This window comes from Candoia aspera, chromosome 2 (genome assembly GCF_035149785.1).
Source record: "Candoia aspera isolate rCanAsp1 chromosome 2, rCanAsp1.hap2, whole genome shotgun sequence".
Lineage (NCBI taxonomy): Eukaryota > Metazoa > Chordata > Lepidosauria > Squamata > Boidae > Candoia > Candoia aspera.
Genome location: NC_086154.1, coordinates 153,329,200 through 153,347,621, shown reverse-complemented (window position 1 = coordinate 153,347,621; position 18,422 = coordinate 153,329,200). Strand labels below are relative to the sequence as shown.

Here is an 18,422-nt window from a genome sequence, read left to right as displayed (position 1 = left end):
AGTATTGTGAGTGAAGACTAATTTAGAGACTATTACAAACTGGCAGACATAGTGGGATCCTTTATTTATTTAAACGTATATAGCCACCCATTTCAAGTTCGTGACTCTGGGCGGCTAACAATAATTAAAAACAGCATTAAAAAACAAGAAATGGCGACACACATATAAACCACCGTTGGGGTAAAAGCAAACTCACCAGTTACAAATCAACACAACCATTGTAGGGGCTCAGTTGTACCTCCTGATACCCAGGCTTGCTGACAGTGCTTGTGTCTATGCCAAAATAGGCACATGCAGCATCTTTGCACACAAGCACATTTTCTCTGGCTGCAAGGTAATATGAACAAAACAGAGAACATATATTCCTTATCTGTCAGAGGGTTTGCTTACAGTCTGGGAGGCCAGGCTGAAGTATTTGAGCCTGACCTAACCCTCCATATGAATGCCGTTTATTGCAACTATATTTTACAATACAGCAAAGCAGTTGAAGCACAGGTGGCCCATTTCATTAGTAGAAGGAAGTTCTCAGTATCATTTTCCTTCACCCCTAATGCTCAGGGCTCTAGATAGGAGGTAGGACTGGATTTCCATGCAACATCTGACATGACTTTGCCCTGATGACAGGAGAGGTCTAGGCTGAGCAAGGAGTCTTTTGTGGCAGGCCCCACCCATGAATGCTGAAAGAACCATCCACCTGCCCCTCAGCTACTCTCCCCAGAATTTAGGATTACCCCCTAAACCAATATTTTAAGAGGCTTCAGAAAACAATATGATTTGCATCTGACACTGAATGAATATGAAGGAAAATACCAGTTAAAGTCTTCTACTGAATTTCAGTGCCAACAACTTTCTTTCCACAACTGCTATTCACTGAACTTCAGAAGGTAGGAGCACTTAGAGAAGGACTTCCATATCTTAACCTATGAGCTGATACCTGTGGGAAAACAGCCTTGCAGGTATCCAGACCTCAGGCTCATAAGGGCTTGGTAATTGTAGCACATTCAAACTGTTCACCTCTGCTGCCTAGGAAACCTTCATTTCCTATGGAACATTTAAAAGTTCTACCAGTCCTACCTCCTATCTAGAGCCCTGAGCATTAGGGGTGAAGGAAAATGATACTGAGAACTTCCTTCTACTAATGAAATGGGCCACCTGTGCTTCAACTGCTTTGCTGTATTGTAAAATATAGTTGCAATAAACGGCGTTCATATGGAGGGTTAGGTCAGGCTCAAATACTTCAGCCTGGCCTCCCAGACTGTAAGCAAACTCTCTGACAGATAAGGAATATATGTTCTCTGTTTTGTTCTTATTACTAATAGTACAGAAGCTGAGGGACCTCCATGTGATTGGGAAACACATTATTTGCATCCAAGATATATACTTGCTAAGATGCTGATAATATGGAGATTCCTGAGCCAAAAGAAGTACACCAGCATATCATATGTCATACTATAAGCATCGTCAGATGTCCTTGTCTATGTCTAAAGTGACCCACAAGGCTGGAGGCAAGAAAATATTAAGGACACTAAGGAGCAAGCCACTGTATTTAAGAAACAATCTTTCTGGGTTTACACCAGCTACTTAGAACCAGCTGCCTCCCTGTAACCAAGAGCCAGGAAGAAGCAAGAAAGAGGAACTTTTCTTGCAAATCTACTTGCTGCAACTCATCCTTCTGACAGTAGCAGGCTTCTTACTTTTAAGTTTGAAAATGGGGAGTGGGTGAATGGAAATAAAACTGAGATGTGTGTTCAGGAACTAGGAGAGGACAAGCACATGCTCACAATGGAAAAGAATTTTTTATTTTTAAAGCAAAAGGTTTCCCTTCTTTCAAGCATTCCTTCATGCTCTGTTTATTGGTTTCCAAGAAGTATCAGTCTTCAAGCCTCTGCTGGAAACAGGATGGTTTTTTATATATATTTTTGCCTGATCCAAAAAAAGGTTTATTATTATTATTATTATTATTATTATTATTATTATTATTATTATTATGTATTAGAATATCAGCCTAGTACCCTTCAGATGTGTAGGATTACACGTTCCAGAATTCCAACGGGAGGCATTAGAAAGTTGAATTAGATAAAATCATGCCTTTTATCTATGAAAAGTTATTAATTATAATAAATAATTGGAGCAATATATATCCCTAATACCAGATGGTGGTATTAGGCAAAGGAGAAAGTTGCCACACAATGAGAGACTTGCCTGATCCACAATGTCTGTTGTGAGCACTGCGGGCCAAAGGAGAAGCACTGAGCAAATTGCTGTAATCTGATGTAGGCTAATGAGATGCAGGCCAGGTTATAATCCACTATTCAGCAGATTAATAAAACTGAAAATAGATGAAATGTTGTTTGGGGCAGGTGGCTACTTACCATGACTCCTCCTTAAACAGATTGCTTTAAACAGTCAGGTCCACTCCGGAAGCATTAGACTTCAACCAGCCTTCAACCAGCCCAGCCATCCGCTGCCCAAGGTAATGGAATTTGCAACGCAAAACATATAGGCAGCATCTAATTCCAGGTGTCCTGGCTCTAAGCTTGGGGAAATATCTCCCTCATCCCCCATTAATCAACCCCCTCCCAAAACAACAGAAAGCTGTGAAAACTGAAGAGTGTGATTCCTCTTGTGCAGAAATTGGTCTCTCAATCTTTTGCCCTTTGAAAACTCTTTCTGCGTTGTGTGATGTGAAACCTCTGAAGACTGTGGCATGGGATGGTGGGGGGTGGGTGCCTGAATCATATTCAGTCCTTATAAGAGCTTTATAAAGGCTCACTGGACCACACCTACAGCCTGTACAAAAACGTATAATCTAGACATAGCCTGCACACTGAAAGGATGATCAATAAGGGTGAGTAGCCTGTCATTCCAAAAATGACTGTCATTCTATTACTGAGAATGACTCTCAATGTTGTGTCCTTAGCAAAAGTCTGAGAAAAACTGAGTTCTCTAGATTCCTTTGAAAACCGTCTTCTTGACCTGTTATGCCACCACCCCTATTACAGTGTGACACAGAGCTCCTGATTTTTTAGTCAAACTGAGATTACCCTCATTGTTTTCCACAAGAGCAGGTGGAATCTGTCTTTCCTTCCACACAAGTCCTAACTTCTGGGTCCCAAATAATGACATTTCCTGGTAGTTAATAGGCTTCCAGCCCTCCCTTATAGTATACTAATTGAAAAAAACAATGAAGGGAAAGCTAACATGCTGCAAAGCAAATTACCAGCCTCAAGCATAATCCAGAAATACATCTGAATCCCATATAGACCTCAGAGGCATTTTTAGGGGGGAAAAAATGATAGTGGACTGAACCTAAATGCTTTGTTGCAAAGTGTGCCCATCTGACATCTGCCCTGAAGAAAGACAAAGGTGAACTGTGGTGGTAGGAAGCATCCCGAGAGGATAAAAGGGGTAGGGTGTTTTGATAAATGTGTGTGTTACAACTGGCCACACCCATAATAGCAGACATTTTGTGGAACACCAATAACATATTTTCAAAATTCCAAATGAGCCCATTGGCCCAAAAGATAGGGGTCCCTTGGCCTGACCACAAGTATCCTAGCTTGCTTCCAGTCCGTTCTTCCGCTCTCATGATCCTCCAGACTGTTTCCACTCCTGCTAAGCTTCCATTGGGTCCTGTTGTGGTATGCACAATGCCAAGTGGAAGGAATGCACTGCTTGGAGAGACCAAATGCAGACAGCAGAGATCCCTCTTGTGTCATCCTGATGATGATTTATTGGCTCTATCATGCCACATACAAACCTAGCCTCACTGAGGCTCAAGGAGATGTTCCATACACCACTGGGCTAAGCCGACAGCCAGACGACGGCTCGCCTACCCCAAATTCCTCTTCTTCCTTTGCTGACCTTTCCCTCGGCATCTCAGGAATGCTAGCAGCCATGGAGGCAGCAGATTCAGAATTTAAAAGAAGCCCAAACCATACCAAAAACACCAAGGGGAAGCTCCTGAAGCTGCAGCAGCCGTTGGCCAATGGCAAGAACTGCTAAGTCACAGACAATGGTGGGCCGGTTTGGAAATAGCATCTGGAGTATTTCAGCTCATAGCAGAATCAAACAAAAACCATGGCGCTCCCAACACCCTCTCTAGCTTCAGTGTCTGCCCTTTTATTTGGGATGATGTCTCTCTCTCTCATTCTCTGAACATGCTATATGGTAGGATATCTCTAAGAACACTGCCAGAGTCCCCTGGAGGAAAGATGCCATCATCACCATCACCATCACCATCACCATTCTTCTACTATTATTACTTTATTTGCATGCCGCAAATTTCTGAATGTTCTGAGCAGCAAATGATAAGGTACATCATAAAAACAAGAAAAATTCTCAAAAAATAATAAACCTACCCTAAAAATATCAAAAATCAGATCAGATCACAAAAAAGAATATAAAAAGAATTATACAAAGTCATGTGCCTGCTAGTTCACTCCAACAATCACAACATGCCTTTCTCCTGGGCTATATGAAATAGCCAGTTTTAATTGCTCTTGTGAAACTCAGGGGAGTAGGAGTAGACCCAATCTCCATAGGGAGGCAGTTCCAAAAAAACGGGGTAGCTGTTGAGAATGCCTGTCTTTGAGGTCCTGTCAGATGGCTTTCTCAATTAGATGGGACCTGGAGGGTGTTGACCCTATGCAGTGTATCCCTTCCTCATTTGGTTTAGATAGAATTAAAACTAAGGTTCCTCTCAATGTATTGTCCCACACTGACCATGTGCTCTGAAAGAATCATTAGATCAATACAGCTGGCATTCACAACAATGGTATAATGGTACATATGGTATAATGGTATATATTATACCACAACAATGGTATAATGGGGTGTGTGTGTGTGTATTCTTTCAGTAATGATGATCAATTAAGAGAAAAGAACGGGCTTGTTGGCATATAAAGGAGCTTAGATTAAAGTAAAGGAGCAGGACAGAGAGTCAGGGAAATATGGGCCATTATACAATGCTGAAATCTTGAACCCTGCTTTTAAAAAAGCAGAAAGAAAAGAAGCTGAGATTTCCAGAAAGCTACCAACCTACCTCACTGAGCTGATTCCTAGAACCTATTGAAAGGATAGGAGATGTGCTATACTTTGTCCAAAATGGCCTAAATATCTCTGGGATGAACCTTCCAGTTCTCTCAAGAGGAAGGCCTGGATTCATCTCCCTACCAACCATCAGCACACAAAAAGGGAGTCCCTCTTTCAGGACATCTCACATAGCTAAAGACTATGTCTCTGAAGCCAGGACCAAGACAGTCAGTTCAGCATGTTCCATACGTGTATAATTTATGGAGTAGTCCTTTCCTTTCTCCCCCACTCCTACCAACTCCTCTCAAAGGCATTTCACCACAGCAGGTCTGGGCATAATCAACTCCAGGAATTTCTATTCAAGGATTTAGGGCTCTTTAAAGGTTTAACTGTTTCAGAATGCAATATATTTGACAAAAACTCAAGAGTTCCAACATGTGAAAGCCACTATTTGCGGGCAGGGTTAGCCAGAGGTGTTTCACTGCCACAAGCAAAAGACACAACCTGAGCTGTAGCCAGGATATCTGGTGAAGACATGGAGGACTGTGCATGACTTCAAATTGGTGTAACATTACAAAGGAGACTACTTTTTTAGTGCACCCTCAGGATATTGCTGCTACTACTCCAGGTGACCACTTTGGTTTTGCACATTGTCAGGCTGGCTCAATCATTTTCTTGGCAAGGATGCTGCTGTGGAAGCCTGCCATGTTGAAGCATGGCTATCAAGTGTTTTTTGATTGGGAGGCTCCCACAGAGATCTAGAGGCAAGGTTAACAGGCTGTTGGAGAGCCCATCCTGCATACAGATCTCATCAATTATGATTTATGGACTGAGCCTCTAAGCCTGTTGTGCAGGAACCCTGTCTTGCATGATCTTTAACAGTCTAAAGGTGCAAGGGTTAATATTTTTCTTCCAACCAGTCTACATGCAATTCCCCCTCCCGCCCACTCTTTCAAAGAAGATATAAAGGAAGGGAAAGACTTATCTTCCCTATAGAACTTGACCTTGCTCACTGGGGAAGGGATGGGCACATCTCAGCTTTTCTACGGTCTCTCTCTCATCCTGTTGATCCAAACAGCATCTTTCCAGACCACTGATGGCAACAACAGGATGCAAAAGTCAGGGACCTGGATCAGAGACGTATTTCAGAGACAACTAGGTATGGCAACAACTGCTTGGAAATTGGTTAAAGACCCCTACTAATGCTGACTTGCTTCCCCTAGACATGGATTTTGCCATGCATTAGGGCACCAACAGTGGTGATGAAGGAAAGGCTATTGCAGTTGGCGGGCTGGAGCTCACTGACCCTTTAAGCAAGCAGCCTAGGTTCAAGTACCTACTCCTTTGCAAATTTCCAGGCTGGGTTGGCACATCGTGTTTAACCAGGTCAGTTGAAGGCCCAGAGGCTGCATTTCCCCAACTTATAGTTTGCTATTTTTTTACCTTCATTATATTTTCTGTGGTATAATGTATTGGGCAAATTCAGCTTACAATGTATTCAGAGTATTGCGTGAACCTGGAAATGGGTTAATTCAGTAACCAAGGTAAGTGCATCATGTAAACCCAGCTTCTATATGTTCCAGACATCATTGCTTACGCTCTTGAGTTTTACAGATTTTCAAAGTCCTACTATGGGAGTATAAAATCCAAAAGGTGCACTCCAGGATCAGCTCATAAGTCATAGAAGATATTCTATTTTGAAAGAAGATATTTTGAAAACTTCAAACTATATAGATGTTGTTATTAGGCAGCCTGTTTTGTTTGTTCTTTGTTGACTACAGGAATTCATGGCCATGCTATACGGGACTGGGGATTCAATAACGGATATCACAATAGCTCAATCTACCAAAAAAAAAAAAAAGCAAAAAAACGGAATTATTCAAAGTGGCAATGCTAAAGAGGGATGCTAGTAATTTCTCTTTCATCTGTACCATTGTTGCAGATGAAATCCATCCCTAGAAGTCTTTATCTAATAGCTCCCAACTTTATGTGGTCTAATCTACACTCAACACCCTTTATTTTAGCTCTTTAAGGATGGCTTTTTCAGCTAACTCGACCTCACTCCTCACCTCTTTCTCAGATATGCAAAAACTGAAAAAGAATTACTTTCTTGGCTGCCTTGTTTAATATTATGACATAATATAATGACCTAATGATGGCATGATGATGATGACACTGAAAGAGTAGTGAGTGCAATTTTGATTGACTGATTATGTGCCATCAAGTTGGTGTCCACTCTTAGCGACTATATAGATTTTCTCCATGATGATCTCTACCTACCCTGGTCTTTCAGGTCTTCCAATGATGCACCATCACCACTGTAACTGAGTCTATTCACCTTGCTACTAGTCACCTTCTTCTCTTTCCTTCCACCTATCCCAGCGAGAGCGCCTTCTCCAGAAAAATAAGCCTTCCTGTAATGTGTCCGAAGTAGGATAATTTGGGCCTGGTCATTTGTGCCTCAAGTGAGAACTCTGGGTTGATTTGTTCAATGATCCAGTTTCTGTTTTCTTGGCTGTCCACAATATACTCTTCCTACCCTGCTTCTTCAAAGTCCAATTTTCCCTTCCATAGAGCATCACAAGGAATACCAGGGCTTGCGCGATACTGATCTGTGTAGGTATAGACACATCATGTCATCGAATGTCTTTTTCAAGACCTTCATTGTTACTCTACCAAGTGCTAGTCTGCAGCATATTTCTTGATTGCTTGTTCCTTTACTGTTGATGGTTGATCCTAAACGGCAGAAGCTAACCACTTTGATATCTTCATTATCAGTTCTAAAGCAGTGTGCGCACATGAATTAATCCACTGAATATTTCTACTTTGGGGCATGTAAAGCAGACCACCTAGTCTACTCCTGGGCATTGGCTCTCCATGATCTGTTTCTACTACTCTCCATGGTGTTTCTTGTTTTATCCAGAGATACCAGAAATTGACAGTAATGTATCATCCACGGAGAAAGCACTAACTCCATTAAGGTATGACTACATTAACATTGATAGGAAAGCTTCTGAAGGTCTTTCCAGACATTTTTTATTATACAATCACACTGCTTTATGTCGTTCCTGACTACATCTTCTATTTGTAACACTCCTTGTTTCCCAGCTCTTCTTCCATCTTTCTCTTTTCCACAAAATAACCAATAATGAAAAGATGAAACAGACGCACAATACTCAGAACTACTAACTTTAGGAGTGCTTGATATGGAAGCATCCTCTGTCTCTTCTGCTCTGTTTTAACGTCTTATTCATATCAAATGTGCAAAGGGAAGAGAATAACTTGGAATTTTTTGTTGCAGGCATCAAAATACTGTGTTTGATTCTATCCATCAGCATGAATTAGATTGCTTTGGTAATTCTAATCTAAACAATCAATGGCTAAACACTGATGTATTATATCCAAGCAAAATGTACTACTTATTTCCAGCTTTTTAAAAAAATGTACCCTTCAGACTTACACACTCTCAGAGCAATTTACAGACAATCCTTTCCTGGTGAGAATATAGGGCCTAAGCATTCCAGATGCGTAAATCCACTACTGGCTACTGATCCTATCCAAAATCGCTGCAACAAAGGATATGTAAGATGATGTCCATTCTTCCTGTCATTCTACTTCTCTTCTTCTCATTACAGAACCATTCCCGTCCTCTAAAGGAACATTCACCAGTGCTACAACTCTCCAGAAGAACTCTTTATACCACCCAAACTCATTGTTCTTTGGTCCAGCCGGGATCCGCCCAAAGAGGCATACATGGGAGAGACCTGAGGAACAAGAATGTCGACAACAGAGCCTGCTGGTTCGTATCAAAGATCTAGGTTTGGGCTACAACTCTGAAGAGACCATCCTTTTCAAGTACTGCACTGGGACCTGTCCCAAGGCACACAGCAATCATGATCTGACCCTCTCAATTCTGCTGCAGAAGAGTGTGATCTCCCCAGCAGTGAAAGACCCCTGCTGTCGTCCCACGCACTACGAGAATGTAGCTTTTCTAGATGACAGCCACCAGTGGCATGAAGTGGAGAAACTCTCAGCCTCTGCCTGTGGCTGTGTGGGCTGATGGCTATGGAGGGGAGAATGGATGCAGAGACTTCTAAGGCATCAGCAAAGCATGACTGTATATTTAGCTGTAGAACAAAGCACCATTACTTTATCTCAAGCCAGTCCTCAGCATTTACACAAGCTTTTAAGAGAAAAAACTGCAAGAAGCCCCACCATGTGATGCCTACATCCCTCCACTTCAAGCACAGAGCAACCCTATAGAATGATTCCTACTTAGTGGGAGGCAAGGAGTACCTTCCTGAGCATGGGCATATCATCTATCAGCCCTTTCCCACTCTTCCCAGATCCACGGCACTTAAACATATTGCTGGCTTGACTGAATCCTGTCTAAATTAGATCTGAAAGGCTCAGACAACCATCCAAAATATTTACAGTTATTCCTAAATCATTTAATTTATTTCTTCCCTGAATTCAAGGAGGACTGGCATTTGCCATGTTCCTTCCCTATTTGAGCTCCTCCTGTTGCGGTTGTTTTAATTTATTTGTCAAATTATTCTCTCGAAAGGCTGAGGTTATTAGTCCCAAACTTGCATTATGAATGATTGACTGATATGTACGTACTGGTGTCAATAAAATAAAAATGAAGCAAGGACAAATACAGCGTCTCCGGTTCTGGGGTCAGAATCAGTCACTGGGAGGTGACATTTTTTGCATTACTGGATATCCCAAACAACAGCTTAGTGTTGACTATTGATCCAAATTAGGGCAAATAAATAGTCATTCAAAACATCATGAAAACACACAGTCAAAACCAGACTGAAGCCACATGCCTGTATTCTTCGCAAAAAACATACAGTACTTCTTTTCAAAAAACAAAAACATTGCTCAGTAATCCCAACCAAACTGAGCCCTTTTTTGTTCAGCGACATAAGAGTGCACCATAGTATTCTGTCAAGAATACTGCAGATATTAACTTAGGGTTTCAAGAGAGGTTTTTTTTAGCAAATGGAGAGAGGAGAAGAATAAAATAGAAACACAAGGAAGAGATGGGGCCAGACATGGAGAGTCAGGGGTTTCTGGTGGTAGGTAAAACTGGATTCCAGACGTGAGCAACAGGAGACAACAGGTTCAGTCCTAGCTTTCTCATATTCTACCGTGTCCCAAATTATTCAAAGACTAGGTAAGTGCTATCTATTTCATAGCATTTTGGGGACACACATCAGTTGTGGAAATTTTTCCAGGTATTCCCACTCATCAAATACCCTCCCACAGACCAGATCTCATTTACAGACACTCTAACTTAGCCTTATCACTTATTTATTTTTAGATTACACAAATGTTAAGGCTAATCTTGTGCTTATGACACCTCCCTGTCAGAATCATTTTGAAGTTATTTAACTCACAGAAATGAAAGCATATTCAGTTGTAGCATCAACAATGAGAAAATGCAAAATTCAAGTATCTTTTCTTACCATCCCCGAAATCGGCATTTAGCTTAGACCCTGTTTGCATCTGTAAGCCACAAGCATCAAGAATGTAATTCTCCTTTTCAGCCCAATCTCTGTTAGAAAGAATTCAAACCACTGGAGAACACCTGTCTATCTGCTCTGCCAAGTTCACTGTCTGGAGGCTCAGCATGTGTGATACTGAATACTGAGCAGAGAAGAGAACAACGCTCAATACTTCAGTAACTGGAAAGGCAATTAAAGGAGAATTTAAAAATTACAATAATCTGGTATCCCCTAACGACAAAGCTCTACGTTTCAACTCTTAATTTCACCCCACCTATGTTTGGGGTGCAGCAATACACATTACAGAAAAAATGTTATTCCCTGAGATCAGCAGTGTTGTGGTTCATTTCAGACAGGTCCCTTTGCCAGCTCTTTGCAGGCTTCCTTCTTCCTATCGGTTGGGCGCAAGAGGCAGAACGCTTCCTGAGACTGCGTACATTTTTAGGCTCCTTTTACTGCATGGAGGAAAGCTTCCAACACAACGCCCCACGGAACAGCATCAGAGTAGCTTCTTCAGAAGGAGCTCCGCTTCAATCCGACAGCAAACTAAATTCCACCTCGGAGCAACAGTATCAGCTAGCAGTTCTAGGATGGTTCTCCTGGGAAGGGCAGGTCTCGGCAGATGACAGAGATCCTTCGCTCCCTGGGGACCTTCCTTCCATCGAAAGAGGACTCCTCATCTTTAAGGATTTCATGAGTGAATTCGTAACGAGCAGGCCCTCTTTATTCAAAGAAGACATCAGAGAAGACATCAGTAAGTTACCAATACCCCAAAAAGAGTTCTGTCCAAAGCATGACATGCACAATTAACAGTCTGGAAAGAAGTCTCATGTTTCAGAAACAAAACTTTGGCATTTCATGTCTTAGGTCTTTCTGCAATCCTGAAAGGTATCTCTAGTTCTGTTCTCAGTGAAGTTTATACCCAGACTACTTCGTGTATGTGGACAGCTACGGCTCCTCATTAATTTATGTAAGCTATTCAATCAGATTAGATATTATAGTTTCCTACTTCCTGGACAACTCTTCAATACCGAGCACCTGCAAGGAAGCAACACAAATTCTTGCTTACAGACAAAGCGGATTCCCATTAACACTCCAAAGTTAGGGAACTGCAATTTGATAGAACAATCCTAAATGTGAAATTACAACTTGACTTTGGTTTGTTCTAACAAACCACTGCTCCTTACGTTTTGATGTAACAGGGCACCGTGACTTGTTAACCACAGAAAGAGACATTTCCCGTCTCCTCTTACAGCCATGGAGGGAGAGGGAGAAGGAGTGTACAAGCCCAAGACTCATGATGGTGCATACCTGTCACAGAAAACCGTATTTTTCTATTACATATAAACTGACCCATCTTTCGATGTCAAATGCGTAACTTACAGCACTTTCTTCCAGTGTAGTACCCCTTAAATGCACTGAACATAACTCCTATCAAACCTAACTAATATGGTCAATTATCAGGGCTGACGGAAGTTGTAGTCTAAAATATTAGGAGAGCGCCAGGTTCAGTAAGATGGTTTACAACTATGGCAATGGCAGGAACTGTTTGTCATATTTATGGAGAAACATCAGTGTTTTTGACTCATTATTCTCAAGTGAAATCTTTACTTAGTGTCAGTACAGCATGTCCCAAACTGATGGAGGCATTCCTCAAAGAATCCTGCCTTTGATGCCTTTTTGTTTGATCCTACACAAGGTAGAATTTGTGTTCTTAGTAGTTGCAGCACAGAGTATGTGTTGAACCCAAGACGGATCCTGGGAACAGAGTATGTTCCAAGAAGTGATGGTGGAAGGATATCGTGGAAGAATTCCTCTATCAAAAGCCACTAGACACGATAACTACACAGGAGTGCATATACCGAAACAGTATCTCCATAAACCACGCGTTTACAGAAGCATCTAGCTAGCCACTGCCAGAAAACTAGATGCTAGACTAGATGGTCACTTAGCCTGATCACCTAACCAAGCAATTTTTATTACCTAAGAATGTAGAGAGATCGGCGTTCCAGCAGAAGGTCCAGCCAGTCCTGTGGATTCTGTTCACTAACCAGGCGCATTACACTTGAGGACAGGAGGGAAAGGCCTGCAATGGTGCAGCCACAGAACTGGCAAAAGGAAATGTAAACATTACGAGATTAGGGTAATACAAATTACCTGTCGCTTTTTAACTAATACTAGGATGTCAAGTTGGCCTGAGTCTCATGCTGCAACTGGACACAGCCATTCTTTTTTCCATTACTCAGAAAAAGAATACTAGGGAATTGTGGGGTGGGAAAAGTTACCAAACTTAAAAAGGCTTTCTTTTCCAGAGACTGAAGTCTAGTCGTCAATGAGCTTATAAACTTAGACTATTGACTAAATTGAAGTTGAGTATGGAAGCTCACCGTACCAAATTCTGTGGGGATAGACAGACAGACAGATGGATAGATATGGCACAGTAGGAAGACTACTAGCTAGAAGCCTTCTTGCTTACATGGATAATATTGTATTTCAGGGAATTGTTTTGAATAGAAAAACATTTCTTTACATGAACCTCACCTGCTGATTGAAGTGTAAAATTCTTGAATTACATGTTTAAGTACTGAAACACAAGCTGTTTAGGAAATGGACAGGTCACTTGTGAAATGCAGTGTGCTAGAAGCACAAGTCCAAACAGAGACAGTATTCTGTACAGTAGAAGCAAGAATTATGTAAACATTTTTATTGATTTAAGAGCCAAAAAGCTTCATCTCCTTGAAAAATATTATCTGGCTTATGATGGTAATCGGCATGCAACCCTGGGGCTACTCACATTACTTGGGGGACCCACCCTCCACTGCCATGTAGCATCAAAAAGGCTCTCAGGGAAGAAACATGGTCCACAGTGTGAAAAGCCTAGCTCTGCCTTTCAAGAGAGAACAGCAACATAGACAGACAGACAGACAGACAGACAGACAGACAAGTAGCATGCCTTGGACACCCGCATGCCACAGAACTCAGTCTTAGCAACTAAGGGTCACTGGTACATCGTGTATGGGTATAGAAACAAAGTCAACCGTTTTTTTCAAGAGAAACAAACTGAACTCAGGGATGCGGCTAAAAATTAATGGATTCTTGCACTACTCCCAAGAAATATCCCTTCAACTCATAGCCCCTTTCTGGGATCTCCTCTTACTTAACCTGATCCATTTCTAAAACTGCTGCTCCCTTCATTCTGCATTTGTTTTTCTGGATCAAGGAGGCTAAAATGCAACTTTGCCACTGCCAAGTAACTCTATAAAACAACCTTCCAATCTGATGATCTCAAGATGCATTGATGCTGGCTTCCAGACATAAGGATAAGGGCAGTAAGCCTATACATTCAATCCTGAATTGACTAGTAGGATTAAAGCAGCAACAATGGCACCTCAGCTAATTGCCATTCCTCAAAGGGCAGATGCCTATAGATGCTGGGGAAACAGTTTTGCTTCTTCTGAAGTCTACTAGGGCTATAGAAAAATGTTTGACCCTTGATATTGGAAATTCAAGGAAGTTCAAGAAATTCAGCCAAAAGATTCCTATCATGTAACTTTCCCAAAGGTAAAGAATTTACCCTTTCCCTGATGAGAACATTTTCTTAACAATAATCAACAATTCAAGTTAAGGGGAAAGGTGAATTTCACAGCAATTGTAATAAACGTCATTCTGAAATAATTTGCAATAAAAATAGTTTAGTGTACGTGCAACGACATGTCAAGTCTTCCTCCAAGGTCCATCATGCAATTCTATGAGCTACCACAGCCTAACTACCAGAACAATGACAAAAGAATACTTTTTAGCCACGTATGGCATTCCCTCTATATATTCTATGCTATCTTACCTTGACGCTGTCTACATGCGGCTTTATGTAGCCGGTTTTATCCAAATCCAGGACGTGGACTTGAGTGAGCTGTGGTCCTCCTGGGGGAAAAGCAGCGTTCCGGACCCGTTGCAAGATCTCATGACACTCTTTGCTCCAATATGATGTTTCTGTCTCACGATACCTATGAATGGCCTACAGGAATGGAAAGAGAGAATATGAATATCTAGAAAGAAAACGAGATAGCCATCTACCACTTGATCCATATATGCATTCCTGCGATGACTATGGACTCACATGGTAATCACTAAGTGATGAATCACCAAATGTCACAGACAATCTTTTTGCATTGCCTCACACAAACATTTCAGTTGAAACAGCTCACCAAAAAATACTGAATAATTAGTTTGAGAATACGGCACCAGGCTTCTTCTAAAGAAAGATGTGGAATATAAGCAATTTTGGGGGAGATGGGCGGTGACAAAATTTGACAGACAAACAGACAAGCAAACAAATTTGATATTTTTCACCTATCAGTCCTTCCCAATTGGACTGCAACAGAACCGAAAGTCTGGGCTCACCAAACCCACTAAGCTGTTGTTTGGCTTTTGCTTAATATGGCTTATTACGTTGTGTGTACCCAAACAATTGCAGCTTTCTCATTAAACTATTTCTAAACAAACCACAATTTAGCATGTGTGAACTCAGTCAAGGACTGGATTTTTCCATGAACCAACAAAATTCATCTCATTCTTAGCCGCTGGTTTAGGGAAGATACAAAAGAACAATCCTTGCTATAGAAATAAACTGCACCAAAACTATCAGGTTTTGTTTTAAACTGGCTGATCAAGTGCCAATAAATGTACGCTTTGTGAGAAATGGACACAGCTTTACAATCCATGATTGTAGAATTATGTATTCCTGAACCATCAAAATGCTGTTCTTATTGTAAAGGGGAAAGATGGGTAGGAGATGAGGGAGAGAGAGAGCGAGCGCGAGAGGGAGAGTTTAGATTAAAGAGTCGATCTGTGCACACTTATTTGCAAACGAAGGAACATTTAAACAATGAATTTCCAGTAGCGGAATCAGATTTAATACCAGAAATAGGTCTAATATCCACATCCTGATTTGCTAGTAAAGAGCTAGTTCACATCAGTAAGATACCGCCCAGATCGATCTGTCGATCGGTCTAATTTATTTATTTATTTAATAGTTTGTATAACACTGGTGGTTAACTTATATTTTCCAAATGCTTCACATAAAAAGGACACATAAACAAGAAATGCATATTAAAACAGTAGGATAAAAACATTTCATCAAATTAAAATTCTATTCACTGAAAAAACATATGCTTGAGTTTGCGAATGGCAATTAAATGTCTGAGCCAAATCCATTAAAAAGGACATCTAAATTAAAAGTATATTTCTGATATCATTTCACGCAATGCAGAAACCTATCACATAGGCAGGATGGGATGCAATAGTTAATATGCTGGATCTTCCCATATCCCAACCTCTTTCAGTGGAAACTTACATTACTAATCCAGAAACAGCACAAAATCTGGATTGGATATGTGATTATTCTGGCTTATTGAACCTTGAGTACTTAAACTGTGATGGTTCATCGTGTCCATGCCTCAGTCACAAATGATAAGAAAACATTAACTCAGCTAAGATAAAGGACTTCCATAATGTTGAGTGCAGTTTCCCAGCGTTATAACCAGAAACCCTTGAGAAGCCCACAAGGTATGCATAGCTTCCCGCTGTACCATCCCAACAACAAGCATCAAAGACATATTGCCTTTGATCCTGGAGATAGCCATATAGCCACCACAGCAAACAGCTTTCGATAGCTTCATCCCAGAGTAGCCACTAGCAGCAGCTCTGGGTCAAGGGCATGAATGCAAGAAATCAAGATTCAGAGGAAGGGTACATGCCCAGCCTGCAGATGGCTTCAAGGTCAATCCCTGCCATTTCCAGTGAGAAAAGGAACAAATAAAAATAGTAGCAGGCTACAATGGCCATGTTGCTTACGATAGTACAACTGTTTGAATCATAGTGTTTGGGATATAAAGCGTTATTTTTAAATATGGTGGGCAAGATACCTCTTTTACATGTATGTTCTTCCACATTATCTAATAATCCTACAAAGCCAGCTAGAACAATGCCCATCTTCCCATCTTGTGAACAAACACACAAAGTTAGTTGAGCTCACATGACACACTAAACTACAAACTAGCTAGCATTATTTCAACCTAGTGTATTGGGCAAAGCAGTCCATGAGGCTTGTTTATGGTTTATTACGTTGTGCAAGCCCAGAACATGTGATTAATTTGGGAAACCATATGCACATTTAATAAGATCTATCAAGTCTACTTGGTCTCTCCACATATGTTCTAAACTAGGAAGCTTGAAACACCTTACGCCTAGGTTCACCCCAATAACTGGTTGGTTGAAAAAGCCACCATCTGGCCAAGTTCACCCATCACACCTAACCATAAACGGCGCAAAGGTCAGTAACGAGGCTCTCACAAAACACGAAGCCGATCCTAAGCCAACTACATGTCAGGTTAGATGTCGGGCCAACGAGCCCTATTGACTTTTCCTCGAAGCGACGCAGAGGCACCCACCCCGTCCCAATGCTCGTCTTGATAGCGGTGTCGGCGCAGCTGCGGCTCCAGCTCCTGAGCCAGCAACGCCTCCTCTTCTTCGCTAAGGAAGTCCGGCGTCACCGAAACGCCGCCGGCCTTCAACTTTCGCCAGAGAGCCTCGCTCGACGCTCGGACCTCGGCCGGCAGAAGCCGCACCTGCGCATCCTCTGCCGCGCAAAAGGCCCGAGGCGGCGGCGCGGGCCGCGACAGAAGCCATAGCAACCGCCGCCCGGCAATCTGGCCGCGCGACAGCATCACAGCTAGGATAGCACGAAGACGAGCGCCCGCAGTGCATGACGGCCGGAACTCCGCTCATTTGCATGCTGACGTTCTGCTTTTGCCTATGGAAGAGCAGGCGCCCACGTGGTGCAGAACGCGCTTCGAGATGCCTCCCCTTCATGAGCTCAGAAGAGCGGCTGGAAAGTTATGTCAGTGCGCCCGCACGTCACGCTACGTCAAGGGGCTTTATTTGGCCTATAAAAACCTGGCACTTAGGTCAGTCTTGGTAAGTCAGTAACCGTTGCTGCCTGTCCGGGACTGAAAAGAACCTGCAGAATATCCCAATCATCACTATCCATTAAATATCATTAGTGTCAAATATCATTAGTGTCAAAGCTCCTCCTATATTATATAGCTTACAGATATGGTCACATGATGCACTTAACTGCAAACTGGGCAGCGTCATTTTAGTTTAACGTCATAAGCCATAAAATTGGATTCAGTTAAAAAGAAAGGGTTAATTAAACCATGGGTGATCACCTTTTGAGAGCAGTCTTATTTTGTGGGGAGAGCCATAGGCTGAAGCCGTAGATATGGGCTGACAGGGATTCTGCAACTATCCTCTTTTGCCCATTCCTGTATTTTTGTTTGTAAAATTTGGACTGGTATGTGTAGATTTGAGCAGTCTCTCATTCAGACAGTGTGAAATCCAGGTCTACTTCATTTCAATGAATGTAAAATTCAAGGCAAAAATACTCCAGACCTCAGCTGCTCTTCATTGTCCCCACAGCATTGTGAAAATAGAAACATGTCACTGAAGAAAAAGACTTTGATCAACTTCATAATCAAATTATTTTTAGGTCATCAGTATGGAAATCACAATTTTTAAAGGAACAGAGAGGTGATATCACTCTAAATACTTGGACCATTGCAAATATTTGTATACAGTTCCTAGGCAAGGCACTTGGAATTCTGTTCTTCTTGAGGTGCTGACATTTAAGAACCTGGTTGCAAGCATACAACAACCCTCTTTATTTTAAGACAGAACAAAATGTTTGTTCTATTTTTAAAACAGAAAATTAGAACAGAAACCACACATTCTTAAAATATATATTTATTAAAACAGAATAGGAACACCCAAAGAAAACCTACTTTGTTCTTATGATTTGCCCCTCCCCCCACATGC

General features: G+C 41.6%; 2 protein-coding genes across 3 annotated transcripts in view; one reads left to right on the top strand and one right to left on the bottom strand.

Moving 5' to 3' along the window:
- Positions 1 to 18,422, top strand: part of KHSRP (KH-type splicing regulatory protein) — a 292,174-nt gene that overhangs the window by 56,071 nt on the left and 217,681 nt on the right. The window lies entirely within an intron of this gene.
- Positions 8,474 to 17,293, bottom strand: LOC134490960 (alpha-ketoglutarate-dependent dioxygenase alkB homolog 7, mitochondrial-like). Of its 2 annotated transcripts, none has more exons than XM_063294353.1 (4): positions 16,967 to 17,293; positions 14,389 to 14,562; positions 12,531 to 12,655; positions 8,474 to 11,268 (listed from the first exon to the last, which is right to left on the bottom strand). In XM_063294353.1, the coding sequence occupies exons 1-4, from the start codon at positions 17,270 to 17,272 to the stop codon at positions 11,133 to 11,135; spliced, it is 741 nt and encodes a 246-aa protein (XP_063150423.1). In that variant the 5' UTR covers positions 17,273 to 17,293; the 3' UTR covers positions 8,474 to 11,132. The 2 variants fall into 2 exon arrangements, with proteins under 2 accessions (XP_063150423.1, XP_063150424.1); XM_063294354.1 differs by having other exon boundaries at positions 16,997 to 17,293.

Bases quoted from the DNA above. Each gene is read 5' to 3' on its own strand.
- LOC134490960 (XM_063294353.1), bottom strand. From the start codon at position 17,272: ATGCTGTCGCGCGGCCAGATTGCCGGGCGGCGGTTGCTATGGCTTCTG. The intron at 12,656-14,388 runs GTAAGATAGCAT...TCCTTTTGCCAG, and splicing joins CGCATGTAGACAGCGTCAAG to TTCTGTGGCTGCACCATTGC. The intron at 11,269-12,530 runs GTAATAAAAATT...CTTTGAATAAAG, and splicing joins CGATCTCTCTACATTCTTAG to AGGGCCTGCTCGTTACGAAT.